Genomic DNA, 23,977 nt, shown 5'->3' with positions numbered 1-23,977 from the left:
TCTCCTTCCAAACTGATGTTCAAGTCCTTCATCCTACTCGCCGAGTTGTATGAACAACTCGCCGAGTTCATCTTCATCCGACGAACAATTTATACTGTGACTCGCCGAGTTGTATGAACAACTCATCGAGTCTGTTCTTGATCTAAGGAGATTGCCTTGAACTCGCCGAGTCTGGGCATCGACTCACCGAGTTCCATTATGGGTGAGTTTTGGCTTCCAACTCACCGAGTCCACCCTGGACTCACTACACAACTCGACACAGCTAAAAGGGCACAATCTCGGAGACTCGTCGAGTCTGCTTCATGCAAGAGCCATAAACGCGATTTTGCTCGAATCCAGTCCATGCCATTCGTAGATCTGGGCTCTTAGAGCATGAATAACACGTAAAGTTTCCAACTTTACGTGTAAATATCCATCTATAAGGGTTTTAGGGTTCAAAATGCACCAAAAGAGTAGATCTAAGGTTTTCATGCAACATGGGTCCATAAAGGCAGTAGATCTGAGCTCCTGGAGCTCAACCATGCCTAGATCTAGAGGTTACTCAGCTTATTACGAACCCCCAAACATACACGAGCTTGGAAATGGTTCAAGAAAGACTTCAATGGAGCTATAAGGGACTATAAGCATTAAAGCAAGGGGAAAATCGAGCCATACCTTAGGGAACACACTGAGAAAGCTCAAGGATGCTTGACCTCCTCTTCTTCTTCTTGATCTACTCTTTTTCCCACTCCAAAACTTCAAGAGAGCACACCAAATGCTTCAAACTCACAAAGAAACAACTCTTGAACAACGTATATGGCTCTGAGGGTGAATGGGGGTGAGATTGGGGCGGAATGAGAGTTTAAATAGGGTGCAAACCCTTGAAACTTAGGGTTTCATCTAACAGCGGTGACTCGCCGAGTCCAGGATATGGACTCGCCGAGTCGCCAACTTAAAACGTGTCCCGGGTCCCGGCTCTACTCGGCGAGTCGGACCTATGACTCGCCGAGTCCAAGGCTAAAATATGGAAAACACTCAAATAAGATTTACATACCAGGAACCAGGTGCTACAAATCTCCCCCACTTATTTTAGAGTTCGTCCTCGAAGTCTGTTGCTCGATCCTGAAATAGCTCGGGGTAATGCTCCATTATCTCTTCCACCGGCTCCCAAGTCCACTCCGAACCCTTGCGGTGCTGTCATTGCACCTTCACTAGTTCCACCCTCTTGTTCCTCAAATCCTTCGACTTCCTGTCGAGGATTGCGACTGGGCGCTCAATGTAATTCAGGCTGTCATCAACCTGAATATCCTCCAACGGCACCACTGCTGAATCATCCACTAAGCACTTCCGCAGCTGAGAGACATGGAAAGTGTTGTGGATCTGGTTGAGCTCGACTGGCAGATCCAGCCTATACGCCACCTTGCCCACCCGGGCTACAACCCTGAATGGTCTGATAAATCTCGGGCCCAACTTGCCCCGCTTCCTGAATCGAATGACGCCTTTCCAAGGCGACACCTTCAGGAGAACCATATCCCCGACTTGGAACTCCAAGTCGGATCGACGCTTGTCGGCGTAACTTTTCTGCCGACTCTGAGAAGTTTGAAGCCTGCTCTGAGCCTGCTGGATCCTCTATGTCGTCTTGAGCACCACCTCGGTGCTTCCCATGACCCTCTGGCCAACCTCACCCCAGCATATCATGGTCCTGCACCTCCGTCCGTACAACATCTCGAATGGGGGTTGGTCAATACTCACGTGGTAGCTGTTATTGTATGAGAACTCGGCCAAGGGAAGATAGGTATCCCAACTACCACCGAAATCTAACACACATGCCCGCAACATATCCTCCAAAGTCTGGATGGTCCGCTCGCTCTGACCATCCGTCTGCGGGTGAAAGGCGGTGCTAAAATGAAAATGAGTGTCCAACTCGTCATGAAATCTCTTCCAAAACTTGGAAGTAAAACGCACGTCTCAGTCTGATATCACTGACACCGGCACCCTGTGCCGCGCTACTATCTCCCTGATGTAGATATCGGCCAACTTTTCGGCCGAGATGCTCTCCTGGATCGGAATAAAATGGGCGCTCTTGGTCAATCGATCCACAATGACCCAAATCGAATCTACTCCACGCGTAGTCCTGGGAAGCTTTGTGATAAAATCCATCGTGATGTATTCCTATTTCCACAACGGGATGTCCAACGGCTGCATCTTCCCATGCGGTCTCTGATGTTTGGCCTTGACCTTCCTGCAGGTCAAGCACCGCTCGACGTGCCATGCCACATCCCGCTTCATGCAGGGCCACCAATAGTCTAGATGAAGATCCCTATACATCTTCGTCGCCCCGGGATGAATAGAGAATAGGGACTTGTGCACCTCTTCCATCAAGATCTGGCGCACGCCTCCGTGATACGACACCCACACCCTGCGGTGTAGTGTCAATAGTCCTCGGCTATCATAATTGAAGGAGGAAACCTGACCCACCACATGCTCGCTCTTCCAATGTTCCTCCTTGATAGCCTCCTATTGAGCCTCCCGAATCTGCTCCAACAGGGGAGTCACTATAGTCATCCTCATGCAAATATCCCTGATCGGCGCCGCCTTGCGGCTAAGCGCATCGGCCACCACGTTGGCCTTCCCCGGGTGGTAAAGGATCTCACAATCATAATCCTTCACCACGTCCAACCACCGACACTGCCTCATGTTCAGATTCGGCTGATCCATGAGGTACCTCAAACTCTTGTGGTCCGTGTAAATGGTACACCGAACCCGTAGAGGTAATGCCGCCAAATCTTGAGGGCGAAAACCACCGCCCCCAACTCCAAATCATGTGTCAGGTAGTTCGCCTCGTGAGGCTTGAGCTGCCTCGAAGCGTAGGCAATGACATGCCCCCTCTGCATCAATACCACGCCCAACCCTGAAATAGACGCGTCACAATAAACCACAAAATCCTCTACGCCCTCTGGCAGGGCTAAGATCGGCGCCTCGCACAATCTCTGTCTCAGTGTCTCAAACGCTGCCTGCTGCTCGGGTCCCCACCAAAAGACCACAGCTTTCTTCGTCAACCGTGTCAAGGGTACAACTATCTTGGAGAAATCCTGAATGAACCTCCGATAATAGCCTGCCAATCCTAGGAAACTCCGAATCTCAGATGCAGACTTCGGAACCTCCCATCTCATCACGGCCTCAACCTTGGCCGGATCGACCAGAATCCCGTTCTGGTTGACAAGGTGTCCGAGAAATTGCACCTCGCGCAACCAAAACTCACACTTGGAGAACTTAGCATACAAGCTCTCCCTCCTCAGGGTCTCCAATACCTCTCTCAGATGCTCCTCATGCTCTTCCTGCATCTTGGAATAAACCAAGATGTCATCGATAAAGACTATCACAGACCGATCCAACATCGGTCTACATACGCAGTTCATGAGGTCCATGAACGCGGCAGGAGCATTGGTGAGCCCAAACGACATCACCATGAACTCATAGTGGCTATAGTGCATCCGAAACACGGTCTTCTGCGTATCCTCCTCCCTGAACCTCATCTGATGATAACCCGAACGCAAATCAATCTTGGAGAACCAAGATGCTCCCTGAAGCTGGTCAAAGAGATCATCAATCATCGGGAGTGGGTAACGGTTCTTCACCGTTACCTTGTTCAACTCCCGATAATCTATACACATCCGATGCGACCTGTCCTTCTTCTTCACAAACAGAATCGGGGCTCCCCAGAGTGAACTGCTCGGACGAATAAATCCCTTGTCTAGCAGCTCCCGCAGCTGCGCAGACAACTCCTGCATCTCGGGAGGAGCCAACCGATACAGTGCCTTGGCTATCGGAGCCGCACCAGGAACGAGGTCAATCCTAAACTCCACCTGTCACTCTGGAGGTATCCCAGGAAGCTCCTCTGGGAAAAGATCTGCGAAATCTCGCACCACCGGAACCTCGCTCACTGTCGCCTTACCCGCCTCCTGGGTATCCATCACGTACGCGACATATCCTGCGCACCCCTGCTGAAGGTAGCGTCTAGCCCTCGCTGCTGAACATACCGTGGTTCCACACTGTGGCCTCTCGCCATGAATCACTAACTCTCCCCCACCTGGGGTCCTGTCTCGCACTAGCTGTTGCGCGTAATCTATCACCGTCCCATTGGGGCTCAACCAATCCATGCCTATAATCACCTTGTTCCCACGCAATGGAATGGGAACCAAGTCCACCAGATAACGCTCCTCAAATAACTTCAAAACACAATCCTTGAACACTGCTGATGCTCGCACCGATCAATCATCGACAATCTCTACATCTAAAGGGTAATCCAACATGCCCGAAGACTCCGTGAACTTCTTGCTAAGCGCAAGGGAAACAAGTGATCGGGTAGCACCTGAGTCGAACAACACCTGGACTAGGATATCCTTCACATAGAACGATCTTAATACACACACACACACACACACACACATATATATATATATATATATATATATATATATATATATACCCGAGCACATATCAATATCATAACATCATATAAATAAATGAGAAGGAAAGAATCATACCCGTCACCACATCGGGTGCAGCGCGTGCCTCCTCGGCGGTCAGCTGAAATGCCCGGCTCCTCACCACGAGAGCCTTTGCCTTGCCCTGCCGGCCATCGGTGATCTGCAGGGTCGCTGGATCTGGCGCCTTTACCGGCGCTGAAACTGTCAACTAGGGGCAATTGGCCTTCTTGTGGCCCCTCTGGTTGTAGTGGAAACACAGCAACTCAGACGTATGAATAACTGCTGCCGGAGCAGTGCAATCCCTGCTAAAGTGCCCAGACTTGCCGCACTTGTAGTAGCCTGATGATCCCAACCTGCACGCCCCCTCGTGCGTCTTGCCATATTTCCTGCAGCGGCTCCATCTCTGTTGGCCTTTCGGCCCCACATCTGATCCCTTGGGCTTCTTCCCCGAAGCCCCTCCTGGCTGTCCCTCCTTTGCCTTCCATTTCCGGATGTACTCCAAATCTATCTCACTCTCCCTCGCCCTGGAAATCATGGAGTCCAAGGTGGGGCAAGTTGAAAAACTAACGTGCTCCCGGATATCAGCCCGGAGCATGTCATGATAGCGGGTCCTCCTCATGTCCTCATCTCCCGCATATTGGGGCACCAACAGTGCCCTCTCCCGGAACTTAGCGGTGATCTCCGCCACAGTCTTCGTCATCTGTCTCATGTCCAAAAACTCCCTGGCCAGCTGCTGAAGCTCGACAGCCGGCGCAAACTCTGCCCTGAACCTGGTCACAAAGTCCGACCAGGTCATAGACTCGATAGCTGAGGCTCCCAAAGAGTCACCCACTGACTCCCACCAATCTCGAGCTTGGTCTCGTAAACACCCTGCTGCATACCTCACCTTCGACCCCTCGGGGCAGAAGCTAGTCAATTGTGCAGACTCGATGTCTGCAATCCATCGCCTGGCAACAATGGGGTCCTTCACCCCGTGGAAATCCAGCGCACCACTGCCCCTGAAGTCCTTAAAGGACAGCATGTGAGATCCCGACTGGCCAGATGCCATGTCACTCCTCAATGCCTGGAGGCGATCCTCCATCATCTCCAATATCCCCTCCTTGATCGACTCGAAGATAATGGGGGTCGACTCAAGGATACCTCTGGTGATCTCCGACGCGATGAACTCGTGCAGCCTCTCATCTACTGGCTCGGAACCTGATCCCGAACCCGATCCCTCTCCTGAACTGCCAACTGCTGGCCTCGGGCGTAGTACCACCATTCTGAAATACAAAGAAATAATAACTATTAGCGATACTGATACCCCTGGAGGGATCCCACCCACTACAAGTTCCCTAGTCTTATCTTAGTCTTCCTCGGTTCGGGTACGGATCCTCTGCTTTCAGTAGTACGGGCCCATACTACCTTCCACATCTATCCGTACCTTCCCCAAGGACCGCCTCGACTCAACCAGGTCCCTTCCCCTACCGCTGATCACTGCTACTCTTTATCCTAGGCTTACCCTAGGAAACCTCTGACTCCACCCTACCCAGTCCTCAGCTGCTGAAGGCCTCTTGGTGATGCCAATTAACTATTACCTGAATACAATCACATGTGTTGAGGCTCGGATAATCCTTCGAGTAAGGGACTCATCTCTACAATGGTTAGGACTTAAACAAGAGCTACGCAATAGAGTCAAATCCAACACTTTGAGATTATTCAACCCTGATCACATGTGACTTTAATGTATTCATCTAACAGTTAACTCCCATCACTTCAAAGCCCACATAGCACAAAGCAAACAACATTTGGACGTAAGAAAAACAATCTCAAGCAACTCTATCCTCGAAGAGAGAACTGAACTAGCATACAATGCTAAACTCGTACTATCAGGAATAACCTAAACAGGCTACCCTACTGCTGTCTACTGAACTCTAACATGAAACTCTTTCATATAATGAAGCACATGAAGAAGGCACATAAGGCATCACTCCTAGATCCTTAGTCCTATTCTAGCATGCTGTTCTACAGAAACTGATAAACATAAATAAACTTGTATGGGTACATTGGGGAATACTCACTTGAGCTTGGTCGGTCGCGCACATCACACACATTGTTCTTTCTTAAAACCCTTTACTTAACCTTTTAGAAAACATTTTCTCTTTCCAAAATCTTTTAATCCCTCGATTTGAGTTCAAACACCCCCGAAGGTGTGTCTGAATCCCTTAAACCAGGGCTCTGATACCAACTTGTAACGACCCAATTTTCACGTCCAATAATTTCGTTTTTAAAACATTACTTTAGGAAACATTAATAATTAAGAACATTGTTTGATCAACCACATCACATCGTAAACCATGTCTAAAAGCCAAATCATACAACCAATCAAAATATCATAGTATAAATCCCAGAGAAATCTAATAGATGCGGAAACCAGCGTGTGTGCATGATGTGCCGCTACCGTGCCAGCTCCTTCCCCTTCGATGAAGAGGTACCTGAAACCAAAACTGTAAACTGTAAGCACAAAGCTTAGTGAGTTCTCCCATTGTACCACATACCATACAATCACATAACATACATAAATTGTCAGGCATATCTTGGTGCCCGACCTACCCCTTCGGTCCTCTCGACCAGATACTGCCTAGCATATCTGGGTGCTCGCCTCCCCTTCGGTCACTGCCTAGCATATCTGGGTGCTGGCTCCCCTTCGGCCCTCTCAACCGGATACCGGGGACTATTTCACCCCCTACTACTACCACATAACACATATATAACATAGTCTATCTAGCATGGCTGGGCATGACCGCCCCTTCGGCCCTATCGACCGGTGTTTTGGGGGACTATATCCCCCTACTGTCACTAACACATAAACATAACACAGGTAGTAGCAACCCTAGATGAATATCACAAAGACAATCATCTAATCACACATCTCCTACCGGTGGGCTGGGATTGTGGCCTTAGACCCACCGCTACTGGAAGGTAACTCACCTTGTAGTAGCTGCTGATCTATGTTGGAATAGTCTTTCTGTCTGCTGTTGCTTCGGAAATCCTCCGGCTGAAATTCCCACCAAACACTTAGTCAAATACTGCTAACTGTCCTTTGGGTAAAATGACCATTTTACCCCTGATCATGCCCTAAGTCAAAGTCAGAGTCAACTTTCAGTTGACCCGACTCGCTGAGTTGGCTCGCCAACTCGCCGAGTCCATGTCCAAACGACTGACCTGGATTCTGCTTCTACTCATCGAGTTAGGCGTTGAATCGACGAGTTCTCCTTCCAAACTGATGTTCAAGTCCTTCATCCTACTCGCCGAGTTGTATGAACAACTCGCTGAGTTCATCTTCATCCGACGAACAATTTATACTGTGACTCGCCGAGTTGTATGAACAACTCGCCGAGTCTGTTCTTGATCTAAGGAGATTGCCTTGAGCTCACCGAGTCTGGGCATCGACTCGCCGAGTTCCATTATGGGTGAGTTTTGGCTTCCAACTCACCGAGTCCATCTTGGACTCACTACACAACTCGACACAGCTAAAAGGGGACAATCTCGGATACTCGCGACTAGACTCGTCGAGTCAGATGAGCGACTCGCCGAGTCTGCTTCATGCAAGAGCCATAAACGCGATTTTGCTCGAATCCAGTCCATGCCATTCGTAGATCTTGGCTCCTAGAGCATGAATAACATGTAAAGTTTCCAACTTTACGTGTAAATATCCATTTATGAGGGTTTTAGGGTTCAAAATGCACCAAAAGAGTAAATCTAAGGTTTTCATGCAACATGGGTCCATAAAGGCAGTAGATATGAGCTCCTGGAGCTCAACCATGCCTAGATCTAGAGGTTACTCAGCTTATTACGAACCCCCAAACATACACAAGCTTGGAAATGGTTCAAGAAAGACTTTAATGGAGCTATAAGGGACTATAAGCATGAAAGCAAGGGGAAAATCGAGCCATACCTTAGGGAACACACTGAGAAAGCTCAAGGATGCTTGACCTCCTCTTCTTCTTCTTGATCTACTCTTTTTCCCACTCCAAAACTTCAAGAGAGCACACCAAATGCTTCAAACTCACAAAGAAACAACTCTTGAACAAGGTATAGGGCTTTGAGGGTGAATGGGGGCGCGATTGGGGTGGAATGAGAGTTTAAATAGGGTGCAAACCCTTGAAACTTAGGGTTTCATCCAACAACGGTGACTCGCCGAGTCGCCAACTTAAAACGTGTCCCGGGTCCCGGGTCTACTCGGCGAGTCGGACTTGTGACTCGCGGAGTCCAAGGCTAAAATATGGAAAACACTCAAATAAGATTTACATACCAGGAACCAGGTGCTACATTATGAAGTAGTGCGGCCGTACACCTTCAAAAGATAAAGAACAACGCCTAAAACATGAAGAATCAAGGAAATCTTTCAAGTATAACGAGCTAAGGGATGAATTAGTTATGTTTTTTATGCCTTTGGAGGGTTATTGGATGAAGATTCTAGAGAGAGAAGTAGCAGGGTGCATCTAAAGGAAGAATAGAATGAATGAGAGGGGTCTCCTCATATTTATAGGGGTGGGTGACCCACCACCTCGGTTGTACGGTTGAGGGGTGGGTGTGCGGCTGCACACCCATGTGTACGACCGTACACTCCTCCCAAGAGGGTGTGTGGCCCAATTTTGCTACTTTACAACTTCATAGTTCATCCCTAACCTCAACCTTGGTTGTACTCAAGCTTATAACACTTAAACGGACCCTTAAACGGTGTTAAAAGGCAACATAGTTGAGCTTAACCTTGATAGATGTTCCGGGTTGTCACATTATCCCCCCGTTAGAGGGAATTTCGTCTCGAAATTCAAGCATAGAATACAAATAGCGGACTCAGAAAAGATGAGGATGATTCTTCCACGAAGTGTAAGCTCTCGTCTAGCTTTGAGCGGTCTTCGTCCTAAAGTTCATGTTAGGGCTCATACCTAGTCCATATATCATTGTCTCGTGTACACAAGTCATATAATTAAGATTGATAGGATGGTCGGATGGGTGACTCTGCCCCAGGTCCATAACCAGACAAGGAACAAGAGATAGGGCGGAAACACACATCCTAAGTTTGTAGAACCTTAATTATATACCACCTTCGCGTGTACGTTTAACATTGATAGACTAACCGTATTTATCCCTATTCTCCGTGCTTGAACTTGGCTTGCTGCGCGAGTGGGAATCCTAGATTGGTCTATCACGGATGTTTAAGGAAAGTTGCGGGTGGATGTCATACTCTTCGCGTGCATATTTTCGGGTTCTGGAAGTGAGATAAACTTTTCGAAGTTCGCATCTAGTTTGCCATTATATGTGACGTAGGTTTTGGGATTCGAATGGTTTAAGGCAAAGGGTCTTCTTAGGGACATGTGGGTTTGGTACAATGTAGACTTAGTCGGACTAAACGGAATGACGTTGTAGAATTGCGTATTAAGTTAGTTCGGATTGAGTGTTTTGTTAGAACATTGGTGCCTCGGGGTGTATATTTCCGATGTTTCCTGTTTTTGGCTTGACGTTAGTGGGTACTATTGGTACGAGGGTTTTGATACTTTGGAATTATGAACTTTTTATGAAATGATCCTTACAATGTCTCTATATAATCGTTTGGTGTATACTAGTCATGTATAACTGACCCTGACATATACATTAATCAATCATAGATCAATGCCCACAAGCGTATTTGAGAACCGTCACTGATACCATCAATGCTTTGACTCAGATAGCAGCGAAGGTTAAGATCAAGGGGACGATCTTTGGGTGAATGATTTGAATATGGTAGGTAATGGAATGGAAGCACGATGTGTGTGTGTGTGAGAGAGAGATAGAGAGAGAGGCCAAATTAATTATTTATTTTCTTTTTCATTTAAATTAAATAGAAAAAATATAAAAAGATATATTAGAAGGGCATTATAGTCATTTCAATTTTACGAGGGACCAAATCTACGTACAAACATGACCAAAAGGACCATGAAGCCAAAAAAGTCAGAGTTTGGACTAAAACCCCAAAAAAATGCATACCACAGGGACCATTTTTGCAATTTTGTCATTTTTAATTGATATTTTGAAACCATTTTACATGTTATTTAAAAATAAAGAGGATAGATTTAAAACAAAACATGAAACTATATATAAAAATAACATTTTTCTAAATGTATGATTTTGGCTAAAAAGATATCTCATATTACAATATGGACACCCTAGTTAATTTTTTAAATATGTTTATTGGCTGAAATTACATTGTTTTTCAAAAAAGCTTATTATAAACAGTTGACTAAACTGCAAAATTGGTCCTCATGGTTTCGCAAAAACTGTGGATAAGGTCCAAACAGTTTCCAATTTGCATGGAATGTCCAAAATCAGAAATTTCCCGTGGATTTGGTCTCTGATGGATTTGAAAAGACTATTTTACCCTTATTATTTACTTTTTACATATTATTTATTTATTTTAATATTTAAATAATCATAAGAAAATAGAAAATAAAATCCTACCCCACCCCTCTCCACCGTACCCCACTTTCACTTTCCCTCTCTTTTTGACTCTCTTTCCAATCTTCTTCTTCATCACTTTTCTGCAAATCAAAACTCATAAATGCATATGAACAAAAAGCCCTTTTAAACAAAAAAAACCCAATCGATCTCAGATAAATCGCTTCGATATATGTTGGCAACCTTCATCCTCTTCATCTCATGTCCTTCAACTTGCAAACAGAAGAATGAGATGGGTTTCTAATCTAAAGAAGGAGATGTTTTTCTCATTTAGTCTTCATCCTTCTATCATGAGTTTCAAATATGGGATGTTATCTCCAAAAACTAGTAATAGATTTCTGGGTTTTTCATCCATTTTTCAAGTTTATGATGAACAAATTGGAGCCCTAATAAATTGTCAAGGATGAACAAAGGGATTGGAACCAAATGCATCGACCTTATATTGAAAAAAATGGATAGTATCGAGAATAACCGAGGTTCTAGAACCCTTCTGTAGTTGTCCTTCTTGGGTATCGATCTAATAGGAGAGGATAAACATAGACTGATTTTAGTATCTCAAGTATATCAACTCACACACCGAGGAAAGTATTCTTCTTGGCCCGATTTCTCAGTCACACCATTTGCAGTTACAACAACCAAGTGATGGCTTTCTCTAACCCTTGTGACTGTTTCACCACTGATAAGTCAAACCAATGACTTTCTCTAACAATTTTATTCTTTATGTTCCTTTCTTGGTTGAGATGTTTGGTGTCGTTCCAGTGGGTTTCAATGACTGGCTTTCGTCATCTGCGTTTCAGCACTTGTCATCATTTTTCATGAACTGCGTAAGCTCCTCGCAAGGACTACAAAATCATTTCCGGTGTTTTTGAAACTTTTTTAGGGTTTCAGAACCACCATTGATTTCACTCCCCGTCCTCAACAATCGCAAATGGTCTCGTCTTGTGACCTGTATTCTTTGCTTCTCACTCTGCAGTTGCATTCTCGCATATTTGTTCACAAATCCTCGCACCAGGTGGGAGGCATTATTCCGACGAGCATTGTTGATTTTCCGGTGGATCTATGGTGGAGATGGAGTGTGGTGAAATTAAGATAAGGGGGTGTGAATTTAGGTGGATCTGGTTTTTTTTGGGATGAGAGAGAGAGAAGGGGGAAGAAGGAAGAGGGTAACCGAGGGGGGGGGGGTGGATGATGTTTTTTTTATTAATTTTTAAATAAAAAAGAATTTAAATAAATATAAAATGTGTAAAAATTGGTCAGAGACCAAATCCACGGAAAGTTTGTGATTTTGAACCAATGGTGCAAATTGAAAACTTTTTGGATTTTATCCACATTTTTTTGTTAACCACAGGAACCAAATTTGCAGTTTAATCTAAACAGTTAATTATTGGTTGACTTTTATAAAAAAAATAGGGTGCCTAAATAGGCATAGGCTAACCATACCCCCTTTACCTTCTACTAATACCCCCTAATCATTATATTAACTTTTTCTTTAATCAATTAAAATGATTATGTAATAATTTATCTTTTTTGACTATAATGATTAAGTGATTATTTGACTTTTAATACTAATAAAAAGTTTTTCTCAGGGGTAATTTTAAATTCACAAAAATAAGCGTGAGATATTGATTGATGTAATAATTTATCATTTTTACTTGTTATTGTTTATTTTAATATTAAATAATGTTCATGTCCGATTAAAAGCTATAAGATTAATAGAATTTTCAATTACACCCCTTTAATTTCTAATGAAGTTTCACTTGACAGATTTTACTTATTAAGTTTTTAATATCGAGTGAATTTATTTTATTATAGTTTTAGATAATTTATATAAGATAATGTTCAATGTTAATGAAAATTAAATATAAATATATTGTTTTCTGGTTTATGAAAAATAATACCAATTCCTTGCATATGTCAATAAAAGCTTAAATCAATAAAATATTTTTATATTTTAAATTTATAAAACAAAAAACGTTTGTTATATATTATTTGCATGCATCTAATAAAATTATTTTATATAAAAGAATTATATTTAACACACGGCCATAATAAAATAATATTTCAACCCAACGGATAATAAAAAAGTTCAAATACATTCCCACTTAATCGATATGTATCCAAGGTGCTACAGAACTACGAGGCCTAAGTTGATTGTAAAGTTGATTGTATAATTCAAAACGAGGCCAATACATAGTTTCCCATGTAGATGCTGATGGGCTTCTATGGGCATTCCAATACATTGTGGTAGGAGGCATTGGGTAATTTCCTTTCAAAAACACCGACATATAATGGTTGCCATTTACAAATGTCAACGTAATGGCTCGGTGGGGTTAAAACTCTTCGGGACCTCTCCAAAGAGGGAAGCATGCCGTAGATTGTTCGTAGCTTAAACAATGAACGATCACACCAAACTTGTTGGAAATCAGGTAACCAGTCAAAGGCATATGTAACCAATATTGAGAAGGTGCAGGTGTTTCAAACCAACGCACTGAATTGTATACCTCATTGAACCCATCAGTAAAAACTCTATGGTATGCATAATGTCTACTACAGGTGTCGTATCTGAAATATCAAGCTTCCTCCAAAAGATATCTATTGAATCCAAGGGTATATCTTCACCTGAATTGAAATATAAAATAATTATTTTTATAACATTTTAGAAATTATATGTATGTGGTAGTTGAACGTACGAACCTGAATTCGAGTAGACAGAAAGTATGCAAGCACATGGTAACCCACAACTGTTACGAAGTTTGCAACCACAATTCGAGGAATCTTAATTTAGATCATTCAACCTTTGAAACTCTCCTAATATTATATCTAAAGCTTCGTTTGAAACAAAACCACGCAGTAACCGAAAGCACTTCAAATTGTGGTGATTGTAGCGATAACATCTGCTGTTTTCAAAACTTTCGTTGATCGAAGTTACCTGTGATTGCACAATTTCAGTAATATGTTGCACAAATATATCCAGATTACAATTTGGGGAGTCCAGAAATTTCTTTAACTTGGAATGTGCACTCTCAACTCTATTGGATGTGCGGTTTCCAAAATTTAGATGTTGATCAACCCAAACCGACACAAACATTTCTTTGTACTTATTTAACCATGTATCCTCTACGTATCTCAAAGCACCTGCGAAATAAAATAAGTTAACAAATAAGTACATAAATAGTAATATGAAGGTTTTGATTTAAAACATAGTCAACAAACAAGCTTACGTGGATAATCTGTGAACATTGATTGAAGTCGTTTATAGTTTTCCGTGTATGCCATCCATGTTGGAGACTCAACTAGTAACATCCATTGTATTCTAAAGGACTCCCGATCATTTTTCAACTTGATAATTTTGTTGCAATGTTTCAAAATGTTTTGCTCAATATGCCATCTACATAGTAATCGGGCAGCATCCGAAAAAACTGTTTCACATGCATTGATGAGTGCCAACTCTCTATCTGTGATTATTACACGTGGGAGCATGCAATTCTCAAGAGTTGACCTTAGACAATTTAACACCCAAGTATAGTTGGCCTGATTTTCTCTATGTATGAAGGCAAAACCTATAGAGAATGTCTTTTGAGTTGAGGTCACACCAACTATTTGAACAAGCGGCTTATTATATTTGTTCGTTTTGTATGTGGCATCTATTATCAACACATGTGGAAATGCACGCCATATCTTCCAAGATGTTGGATGAACAAAAAATAAATTCTCCAACTCATTTGAAGCACCTGTAGTAAGCTCATAGATATAATTATTGTTGTGCAAAATGGACATAAGAACCTGCATTGGAGTTTTTCCTGCTTTCTCGTGCATGCGAATCTTTTGTTGTGCATTATATATTGTTTTAATTACCGATACATTGTTTTCGTTTTGCTCCTTCAATGTTGACAAGATATGGCGTGGCGCTACATGCTTTCTTGTTAAATTTGCCACCAAACGATTCTCATCAATAGATAACCGTCGTGCAAACGGATGACCCTCCATATGTTGTGCAGGTGCATGATTATGTTCATCACATTTTACCCTTAGTGTCCATCGATCAGATACTTTTGAATACTTTCCTTGCAATTCAAATTTACAATTAGTCTTTTTGCTTCTAGATACTCTACTTGTGTTAGTAGCTTTATACTCTCCACTACGATCACATGCAAGTATGACTTTATACACGAATCCGTTCACATATGCTTTTGATCTTTTAGTGATAATGACATTTCCTAAGGAGCGTGCTGTGTTTTGTGTCCATTCAAACAATTCCTCACAAGACCTGAACATCTGAAATTAAATTTCAAGTGTTTTAGTATATATGTTTTACTTCAAAGCATCACAATTTAGTATAAGTATATAACCTAATCATTGGAAAATGTTGATTCTTTTGTAGGAACATCTTCGTTGCGAGCCGACAAGTTGATTCCAAACAACTTAAACATATCTATATAAAAATTCACAAAAAAAACATATTATTATAATATTATAAATACAAAAACCACATACTAATCATGATATGTTCAATAAATAGAGTATAATATATTAATATTAATATTTCTTTACGCCTTGCCATTTTTTTCCATCGTAGACAAACATATCATAATTATGACTTTGAACAATAAACTTTATTTATATAATACGAACAATATATATAATAGTTTTATTACAACTTTTGCATTTGTTTACATGTATAATATTTTACCATAAAATCCATATTTATTTATATGATTGGCAAAGAATAAACTTTGCAATAAACCCATTCGTATTTTTTTTTACTTTAAAACAATAAATGCAACAAATATATCATTACAACAAAAGATATTTATAAATAACTTATCTAATATGATTTTTTATGTACTTAACTAGAAAATAATCATTAAAATAAATAAGTAAATGCAAAAAATATAAAAGATATAATTCAGGGGTTTAATAGAATATCTTCTTAAACCGATAGACTCTTTATATAAATATATAGGATATAAGAATGCTTACTTTCATTAAACCCTACAAACAAAAATCAGCCGTCAAGGGTGGAGTGATGCAAGATGTAATTTCCAGCGGCTGTTTCAAGCGGTTTCTTCTCCGATTTTTTCAGGTCCATTGACGATGTTCATAGCTATTGGTCCGACGTTTCAACGACGGTCTTTCTCACGGTGGTCTTTATCATGATCTCTTCTCCGGCGAACTAGGTGTTCCGATGGTCTTTCCCACGTTTTCTCTTTCTCTCTTTCTATCTTTCCGGCGATGATTGTTAATGGTGGTTAACGATGATTTGCAATGGTAAAAGGTGTTTTATGATGGTAATTGGTCGTTCCGGTGGTCTTTTTATGATCTCTATTTCTCTCGTTTTGTCTCCGGCTTGGTTTGGCCACCACCGGTTAGTTGACAGTCGTTGGTTAAATCTGGTTCCACTGTTGAACAATTTTTTATGATTATTGTTCATATAGTGCTTGAATGGTTTTTTAATGTTTATATAAACTGACGGTTGTTTATTGGTTGTTTAAATGAATTAATGGTGATCATAGTTCAATGTAAGTATATTTTGTAAATTGTTCAAAATTTGATTATTTAGTGTTTTTAGAAACAAAACACGGTCTTCAAAACATAAATATTATTAATATACAGGAAAAAGTTGAATTCTCTTTAAAAACTTGAATTTATTGTGTGCTATGTAAACAATTGTTTTTGATTGGATAAAAAACTGTAAATAGGAAAAAGCTGCAAAATAAAAAGTTACATAAAAGTTAATTTACCAAAAAATTAATTATTAAGGGGTAGGGCAAGAAAATAAGAGGTATTAATAGTAGCACCCGCCTAAATAATGTCTTATTAACAACCCCTTGATGATTATGAATTTTAAGTCTTTATACTGTTTTACTCGGTTATAACCTGGTTGTAATCTATAGACAGGAAAATTAGAGTGCCTTGAAACTTGAAAGCTTATGCAGCTAAACGACAAGTAGGCTTGCTCTGACCTGTTTTCCAAGTTCAGAACCGTTTTATCCTCTCCCCCACTCCCACCCTAACCAACGGCCACCACCACGGTCACCGTCGCCTCCGCCGCAGCCTCCTAACATGGCCACAGCGGCCGTTTCGCTTATTCAGTTTTCTCGAATTTCTCGCTGCTACTCTCTATTTCCTTTCCTCCGCCCTCCTCGCTCGTCCTCTATTAGCCTTAGACGCAGCTGCAAATCTCGGCTATGCTTCAGCTTCTTCCGCGCAGATTCGCCGCGACATTTTTCAGTCACTGCATCGAGCTCTCCAGGTATACATTAGTGTTCATAGTTATTGTTGATTTTTCGTCTTGGCATTTCATCAAACAGTTGTCCTTCATTTCGAATAGTTTCTTTTTCTTTCTATCTGGTATGCGTATACCACTATACTCCGCATATGCGACCTCTTAGTCAAAATTGATGTTTTTTTCAAATGCAAAAATGGCATAGAATCGGTTTCACGCTCATCTGTCTTTTTTTCTATCTGGTATCATATTCTTGTTGATTTTTTTTCCTGAAATCAGAATGACTGTCAACTTAGAAATTAATCTGCTTGAGATCCAAAATTCGAAACTATATCTTTGCATTATAATCGATCTCTTGATGTCCATAGAAAAACTAATGAAGATAACTCAAAGTCAGAAAATTTGGTAAGTAGGAAATTTGAATGATATGTGTAGTATAAAACTATAAATGAACCACCATTGCTGGTGGCGAGGAAGGAACTCAAGTAACTTAAATACTGTTAGCTTCAATCAAGGGCACATACAAATCATTCCATGTATTTTGGCAATCTTAAGTTTCTATGCAAATCAAGATGCTTTCTTCCCCTTTTATCTTTTTCCAACATATATGTATGCAAGATAAGTTATATATGTCATACAAGGTTTCTTTTAGTGGTTTTATCACTCACTTAAAAAGATTTGAGATTGAAAGAATTGATAGAACAAGTTAGATCAAAAACACTTCATAGAATAGAAAAAATGGATTTAGGAACCAACCTTTTACCTTCCCATCACCTCTTGGGTGATATATTGCATAGCTAGATACTTAAATCAGATGTGATATTTTCTTCAAGGTGTTTCTTTATGATCTCTATATTGACACAATCTACTTTCTTCTTTAAAAATTCCCTGTAGATTGGAAGAATCATGTTACAAGTGATGAAACATATGATGTAATAGTAGTAGGAGGTGGACATGCAGGCTGTGAAGCTGCTCTTGCCTCTGCTCGTTTAGGGGCAAAAACTCTTCTTCTAACAATCAATATTGATCGAATCGCATGGCAGGTTACTTTTTTTTAACCTATAATCATATTCTTCATTATCTTATTAAAAATAATAACAATGCAATTCCAAATAATCATTTCATTTCTCAAATCTCACCATTACAAGTTTGATACAGCCCTGCAATCCAGCAGTTGGTGGACCTGCAAAGTCTCAGCTAGTGCATGAAGTGGATGCATTAGGTGGTGAAATTGGAAAGATGGCTGATAGGTAATTTACTGTTTTACCCCTCCATTAAATAGACATATTTTTTACTTGTATCTTTATTAATATTTCAGGTGTTATCTACAAAAACGTGTGCTTAACATCTCTAGAGGCCCTGCTGTTAGAGCATTGCGTGCTCAAACAGATAAAAGAGAATATGCAATCGAGATGAAAAAGATTGTAGAAAGGCAAGTTTACTTAAACTTTTGAGTAAATTACATTTTTGGTCCCTGAGTATAGTTGTTTTTTGCAATTTTGGTCCTTATTTTAGGGTTTTGTAGTCATTTTACTTGGAAAAGGGACCAAAAATGTTACAAAAAACTTCGAACAATGATCAAAATTGCAAGAGAAAACTTTGGAGAACAAAAATGCAATCTACTCTAAACTTTTTAATCCAAAGTTTAATGAAAAAAAAGATTAATTTTTATCCTACCCTTTTGTGTTTTCAGTACTCCAAACTTATCCATTAGGGAGGCAATGGTGACAGATCTTTTAATGGGAACAAATGATGATGTAAAAGGTGTTAAAACATTTTTTGGGATGAATTTCTATTCAAAATCTGTTGTTCTTACAACTGGCACTTTCATGAGTGGAAAAGTTTGGGTTGGAAGAACTTCAATGGCTGCAGGAAGAGCTGGTGAATCAGCTTCACATGGTCTCACTGAACACTTACAATCACTTGGATTTGAAACTGATCGATTAAAAACCGGAACACCTGCAAGAGTTGACTCACGTACAGTTGACTTTTCTGTGTTGGAGCCTCAACATGGTGATGAAGAGGTTCTTGCATTTTTGTCACTGTGCGTATTACTTAACATATAGTTGAAAATTTTGATGAAAACATGAATTATACAAAACTGATAATAAAAATTGTTTTTCTTTTTTGATCATTCAGTTGTTAATAATACTAAATTACTAATATATGATTGGGTGATGAACAGGTGAATTGGTTTAGTTTTGATACTGATTACCACATTGAAAGGGAACAAATGTGTTGTTATCTTACACGTACAACAGAAGTGACACATCAGCTTATAAGAGATAATTTACATGAAACTCCAACTTATGGAGGATGGGTGGAAGCTAAAGGACCTCGATATTGTCCCTCAATTGAGGATAAGGTTATAATTAAAAAAAAAAAAATCTTATTTATAGCATTGTTTAAATTATCTGTTTTTATTCTCAGATTGTAAGATTCCAAGATAAGGATTCCCATCAAATTTTCCTTGAACCAGAAGGTCGAAGTGTTCCTGATCTTTATGTTCAGGTCTCTTAAATAATCAATTTCTGAAATGGGATTTTATTTATTTATTTATTTATTTATTCACATTTGTTTTATTTAAAATAAATCTTGTAGGGTTTTTCAACTGGATTACCTGAAAGATTACAGTTACCACTTTTGAGAACATTACCAGGTTTAGAGAAATGTTCAATGTTGAGACCTGCATATGCTGTAGAATATGATTACTTGCCAGCTCATCAATGTGCCAGGTCACTTATGACAAAGAAAATCCAAGGACTTTTTTTCTCAGGTCAAATAAATGGAACAACAGGTTATGAAGAAGCTGCTGCTCAGGTTTCTCTTCCTTTTCCTTTTTCTTTTCGTATAATGGAATCAGAAAAGGAATGGAATCAACCATTCCATTCCACTATTCTCGACATTGATTTAATTCTTTTAATTCCAATCTTCACAGGGAATAATATCCGGAATAAATGCAGCTAGACATTCAGATGGAAAACCTCTTATTGTTCTTGAAAGAGAAAGCAGTTATATAGGCACATTAATCGATGATCTTGTCACCAAAGATCTTCGTGAGCCTTATCGCATGCTCACAAGGTAATAACTCATTTTTTTTTTAAATTAAATGTTTAATTCAGTTTTGTTATTATAATTTTTTTTTTTTTAATTTTCTTTTCAGTCGATCAGAATACAGATTGATTCTCAGATCTGATAATGCTGATAGCCGTTTGACTCCTTTAGGGCGTGAAATTGGTTTAATAAATGATAAAAGATGGAAATCTTATCAAGGAAAACAAGCTCGGATTTTAGAGGAGAAAAAAAGATTAAAAACTGTTCGTGTCACAAGTAAGACTAAAAGGTATATATATATTTTTTTATTAAAGAACATTTAAAAAAAAAAGAAAAGTTATGTTACAGGTGAAGAATTAGCAGCTGAAGTGTCGTGTTTATCTGGTCAACCGGTCAAAGATCATTCAACACTTGAAGGGCTTCTGAAAAAGCCACATATTGAATACAAAGTGTTGGAAAAACATGGTTTTGGAAATAATGAATTATCGAGAATAGAAAAAGAATGCATTGAGATTGATATCAAATATGAAGGCTTAATCGCACGCCAACATAGCCAATTGCAACAGGTTAAGTCAATAAGTCCTCATAAGTTTCAATTTTGTCCTTGACTTTTGTGGTTTGGCAACTTTAGTCCTCTTAGTTGACTTCAGAATTTGACTTTTTTCGATTTGGTTTCAGATGGTTCACAGACAACATAAACCTCTTCCAGCTGATTTGGATTATAATTCCATGAACACTTTATCACATGAAGCACGTGAAAAACTCTCAAAGGTTATTAATTATTTAATTAATCAGTTTCTCATATTTATAAAAAAAATAAAAAGATTTTGAGATTTGGTTTTTTTTTTTTTTTTTTAAGGTGAGGCCACAAACGATTGGTCAAGCAAGTAGAGTTGGTGGGGTCAGCCCTGCTGACATCACAGCACTTCTTATCATCATGGAGTCTAATCGTAGAAAAGCTCAAGAACTAAAAAAACACCAGATCTTGGCTTCTGTTATTTCTGGAGATTCTACATAAATTCTATTATAAAAATGAGTTATTTCCGAAAAGTTTTCAACATTGTGCAACAGGGCAAGTTGGTAATTTTGACAAGACATTGAAATAGTGAAATGTGAATATAATGTATAATGTAATAGTTATTTACTTTCATCAAACATTGCAGATATATCGAGATACTATTTATGTAGGAGAATCAGATGCATTCAGATAAGGGTTTCAGAATTCAGACATTATTTATTGCATTAGTTTTGTATGTCTTAAAATATCATCTCGATGTTTGCTAATTGGATTTTGTGTAGTGACAATGATAAAATTGCGAGCTATTCTCACTAAAATCACTTCACATAGGTGTCGTGTTTTAATGCTTTTATGTAATTTCTAACAATATTATATTTTTTTTAATGTGTGGAAACGAGGCAGAGTTTAGAAAATTAAGCTTTTTTGAGCTTCAAGAACCAATTTACGAAATTTTAAATGGCTTTGAAAAGTGTGGTAGTTAACGATCTTACGTATTTTTATACTCACATTCTAGATTTTCTGAGTAAATATGTATTAGGGGATGTCTTCAAAAAAATCTTAATATTTTGGGTAAATTTATCTTAATATTTTGGGTAAATTTTTGATGAAGTCTTAAATTTTATTTTTTTACTAAAAAAGTCAGGATTTTTTTTATTCAAAAAATAAAATTTAGGATTTTATTAAAAATTACCCAAAATATTGAAACTTTTTGAAAGATATCCCATATGTATAGATATGTTGTTCATTCCTGTAACTTAAACATGAATAAAAGTATATGGTTAACGTATTGATAGATGTATGTTCTTAAATATATTGAAGTCATTGCAATATGAAAATTTTAATAATTTATTGGCTTAAAGAAATAGTAATAAGTTTGGAATGTCTTGTTATCATGAAGCTTGAGAAATTTTGAATGCAAGGTTGATGAAAGAGGAAAGTTAATATTATGCACCTTGAAGGGTTGATGAAAGAGGAAAGTTAATATTATGCACCTTGAATCACACAGGGCAATAACATTTACCCGTGTAAATGGATCTATACCGATGAACATTATATTTTTTCTAAGAAAGTAAATATTTTAATGGGAAATGACTTACGAGGGTAATATACTTTAAGTTTTAGGTATTTTTTTTTGTATACGATTGACCATCACCTTGTTAAATGTGTTCAAATGTTACTATTGTCACCGACTATCTTAGGTGATAATGGTAACATTTGAACACATTTAAAAAGTTTGATGGTTAATTGTATATATTTTTTTGCCTAAAAATGAAAAGTTCAATACCCTCCTATATCAAATTTTCATTCTTTTTATGGTGTTGTTTATAATAGGTTAAAATTAATTCAAAAATAACAATAACATATTAACTTTTCAGGATTCAAATATAATACCAAAAAAATAAGGCATCCAACAAATCTTCTTCTAGGGTTGAGATTGGTCTAAGGAGTCCCCATTTGATCTCGATATCCATAGTCACATTTAACATTTTTAACCAATCGCAACCCATGAACTCGAGAAATAGAACTGAAGAAAAGTCATGGACTGTTGGAGTTTTTCTTCATGATGTGGTTAGCATCTTACAATTATATTCTTGGATCTTGTGTCCGATGTGGTTAGCATCTTTGGATCTTTTGCCTAATGTGGTTAGCATCTTAAACATATATTATTGGATCTCGTGCTCAACGACTTTGATATAATACTCACAAATTTTTTTTTTCCAGGTAAGCTACCATATTATTTAGAATTCAGTTTTAGTTATTTTCTATAACTACTTACAATTATATATATATATATATATATATATATATATATATATATATATATATATATATATATATATATATATATATATATATATATATATTTATTTATTTATTTACACATGTTTTATTTTATTTTATATTTCTTTTGTTATTAAAACCATATAATTTACTTTTCACCGGTTAATATGTTATAAGAAAATATTTTGATTTATGATTTTAACATAACTTTAATTTTATAGTTAATAGACTTGAACTCTACGCGAACTGAAAACACTTGTACATGTTCAAAATTGAATCATGATGGTTCCCGAGCATAAACTGGCCGCAACTAATTTCATCAACCAATCAAAGTTAAATAAAAAAAGTTTATGTAAACCGATAACAATTGCTCTTTGAATTTGGAAAAATGACTTAGGAGGGTAATGGACTTTTCATTTTGTTCACATCTAAGCATTTTTTTTTGGTATATAATTGCCATCAAACTTGTTAAATGTGTTCAAATGTTACCATCAAACTAGGTGCTTGACCAAAAGTCAACTTAAGTCAAAATTCAATGGTCAACGTTGACTAAATCAACCGCCACGTCGTGGCCACCTATGTCCACGTCGTGGCCCTCCAGTAAACAAGCTGTCATGATTTTCCCCATCATCACGCCGTGGCGACCTAATACCATGTCGTGTGCACTGGGTTTTCAACAGCTTAATGGGTTAAGCTGCTTTCTTCGATCCTAAGAACTCTAAAGCTTAGATCTGGTCTGAAACCAGGTCTAGAAGGAAACCGTTAAGACCACCCAAAAGGTCAAAATCTCAAACCTTAGGTTTCAAATGGGCTAAATAAGGCATGACTTTCCCCATTAAGCACTTATTCCGAAAAGTCCATAACACATTTACTCCGGATCAGTTCTATTATCAAAACCAACACAAAAAGCTGGTGATTTATAGACATGCATCTCCAATGTCTTGAAGCCAT

The 23,977-nt window shown here is 39.0% G+C and overlaps 2 protein-coding genes across 2 annotated transcripts; one reads left to right on the top strand and one right to left on the bottom strand.

Annotated features, from left to right (window-relative positions):
• Window positions 1-10,945: 10,945 nt before the first annotated feature.
• LOC145036313 (protein FAR-RED ELONGATED HYPOCOTYL 3-like) lies at window positions 10,946-15,221 on the bottom strand. Its single transcript, XM_078984761.1, has 3 exons — window positions 14,168-15,221; window positions 13,876-14,081; window positions 10,946-11,029 (listed from the first exon to the last, which is right to left on the bottom strand). The coding sequence occupies exons 1-3, from the start codon at window positions 15,219-15,221 to the stop codon at window positions 10,946-10,948; spliced, it is 1,344 nt and encodes a 447-aa protein (XP_078840887.1).
• Window positions 15,222-16,831: 1,610 nt separating this feature from the next.
• On the top strand, window positions 16,832-21,494 carry LOC145037737 (glucose-inhibited division family A protein). The gene is made up of 13 exons (XM_078986443.1): window positions 16,832-17,199; window positions 18,067-18,215; window positions 18,331-18,422; window positions 18,491-18,604; window positions 18,866-19,196; window positions 19,358-19,537; window positions 19,603-19,683; window positions 19,774-19,992; window positions 20,111-20,253; window positions 20,336-20,502; window positions 20,575-20,792; window positions 20,905-20,997; window positions 21,086-21,494. Exons 1-13 carry the CDS (start codon window positions 17,010-17,012, stop codon window positions 21,242-21,244), a joined length of 2,136 nt encoding a protein of 711 aa, XP_078842569.1. The 5' UTR covers window positions 16,832-17,009; the 3' UTR covers window positions 21,245-21,494.
• The last annotated feature ends 2,483 nt before the right edge of the window (window positions 21,495-23,977 follow it).

Source organism: Lactuca saligna, chromosome 3 (genome assembly GCF_052625555.1).
Source record: "Lactuca saligna cultivar CGN05327 chromosome 3, ASM5262555v1, whole genome shotgun sequence".
Lineage (NCBI taxonomy): Eukaryota > Viridiplantae > Streptophyta > Magnoliopsida > Asterales > Asteraceae > Lactuca > Lactuca saligna.
This window is presented reverse-complemented; position numbering and strand designations above follow the sequence as displayed.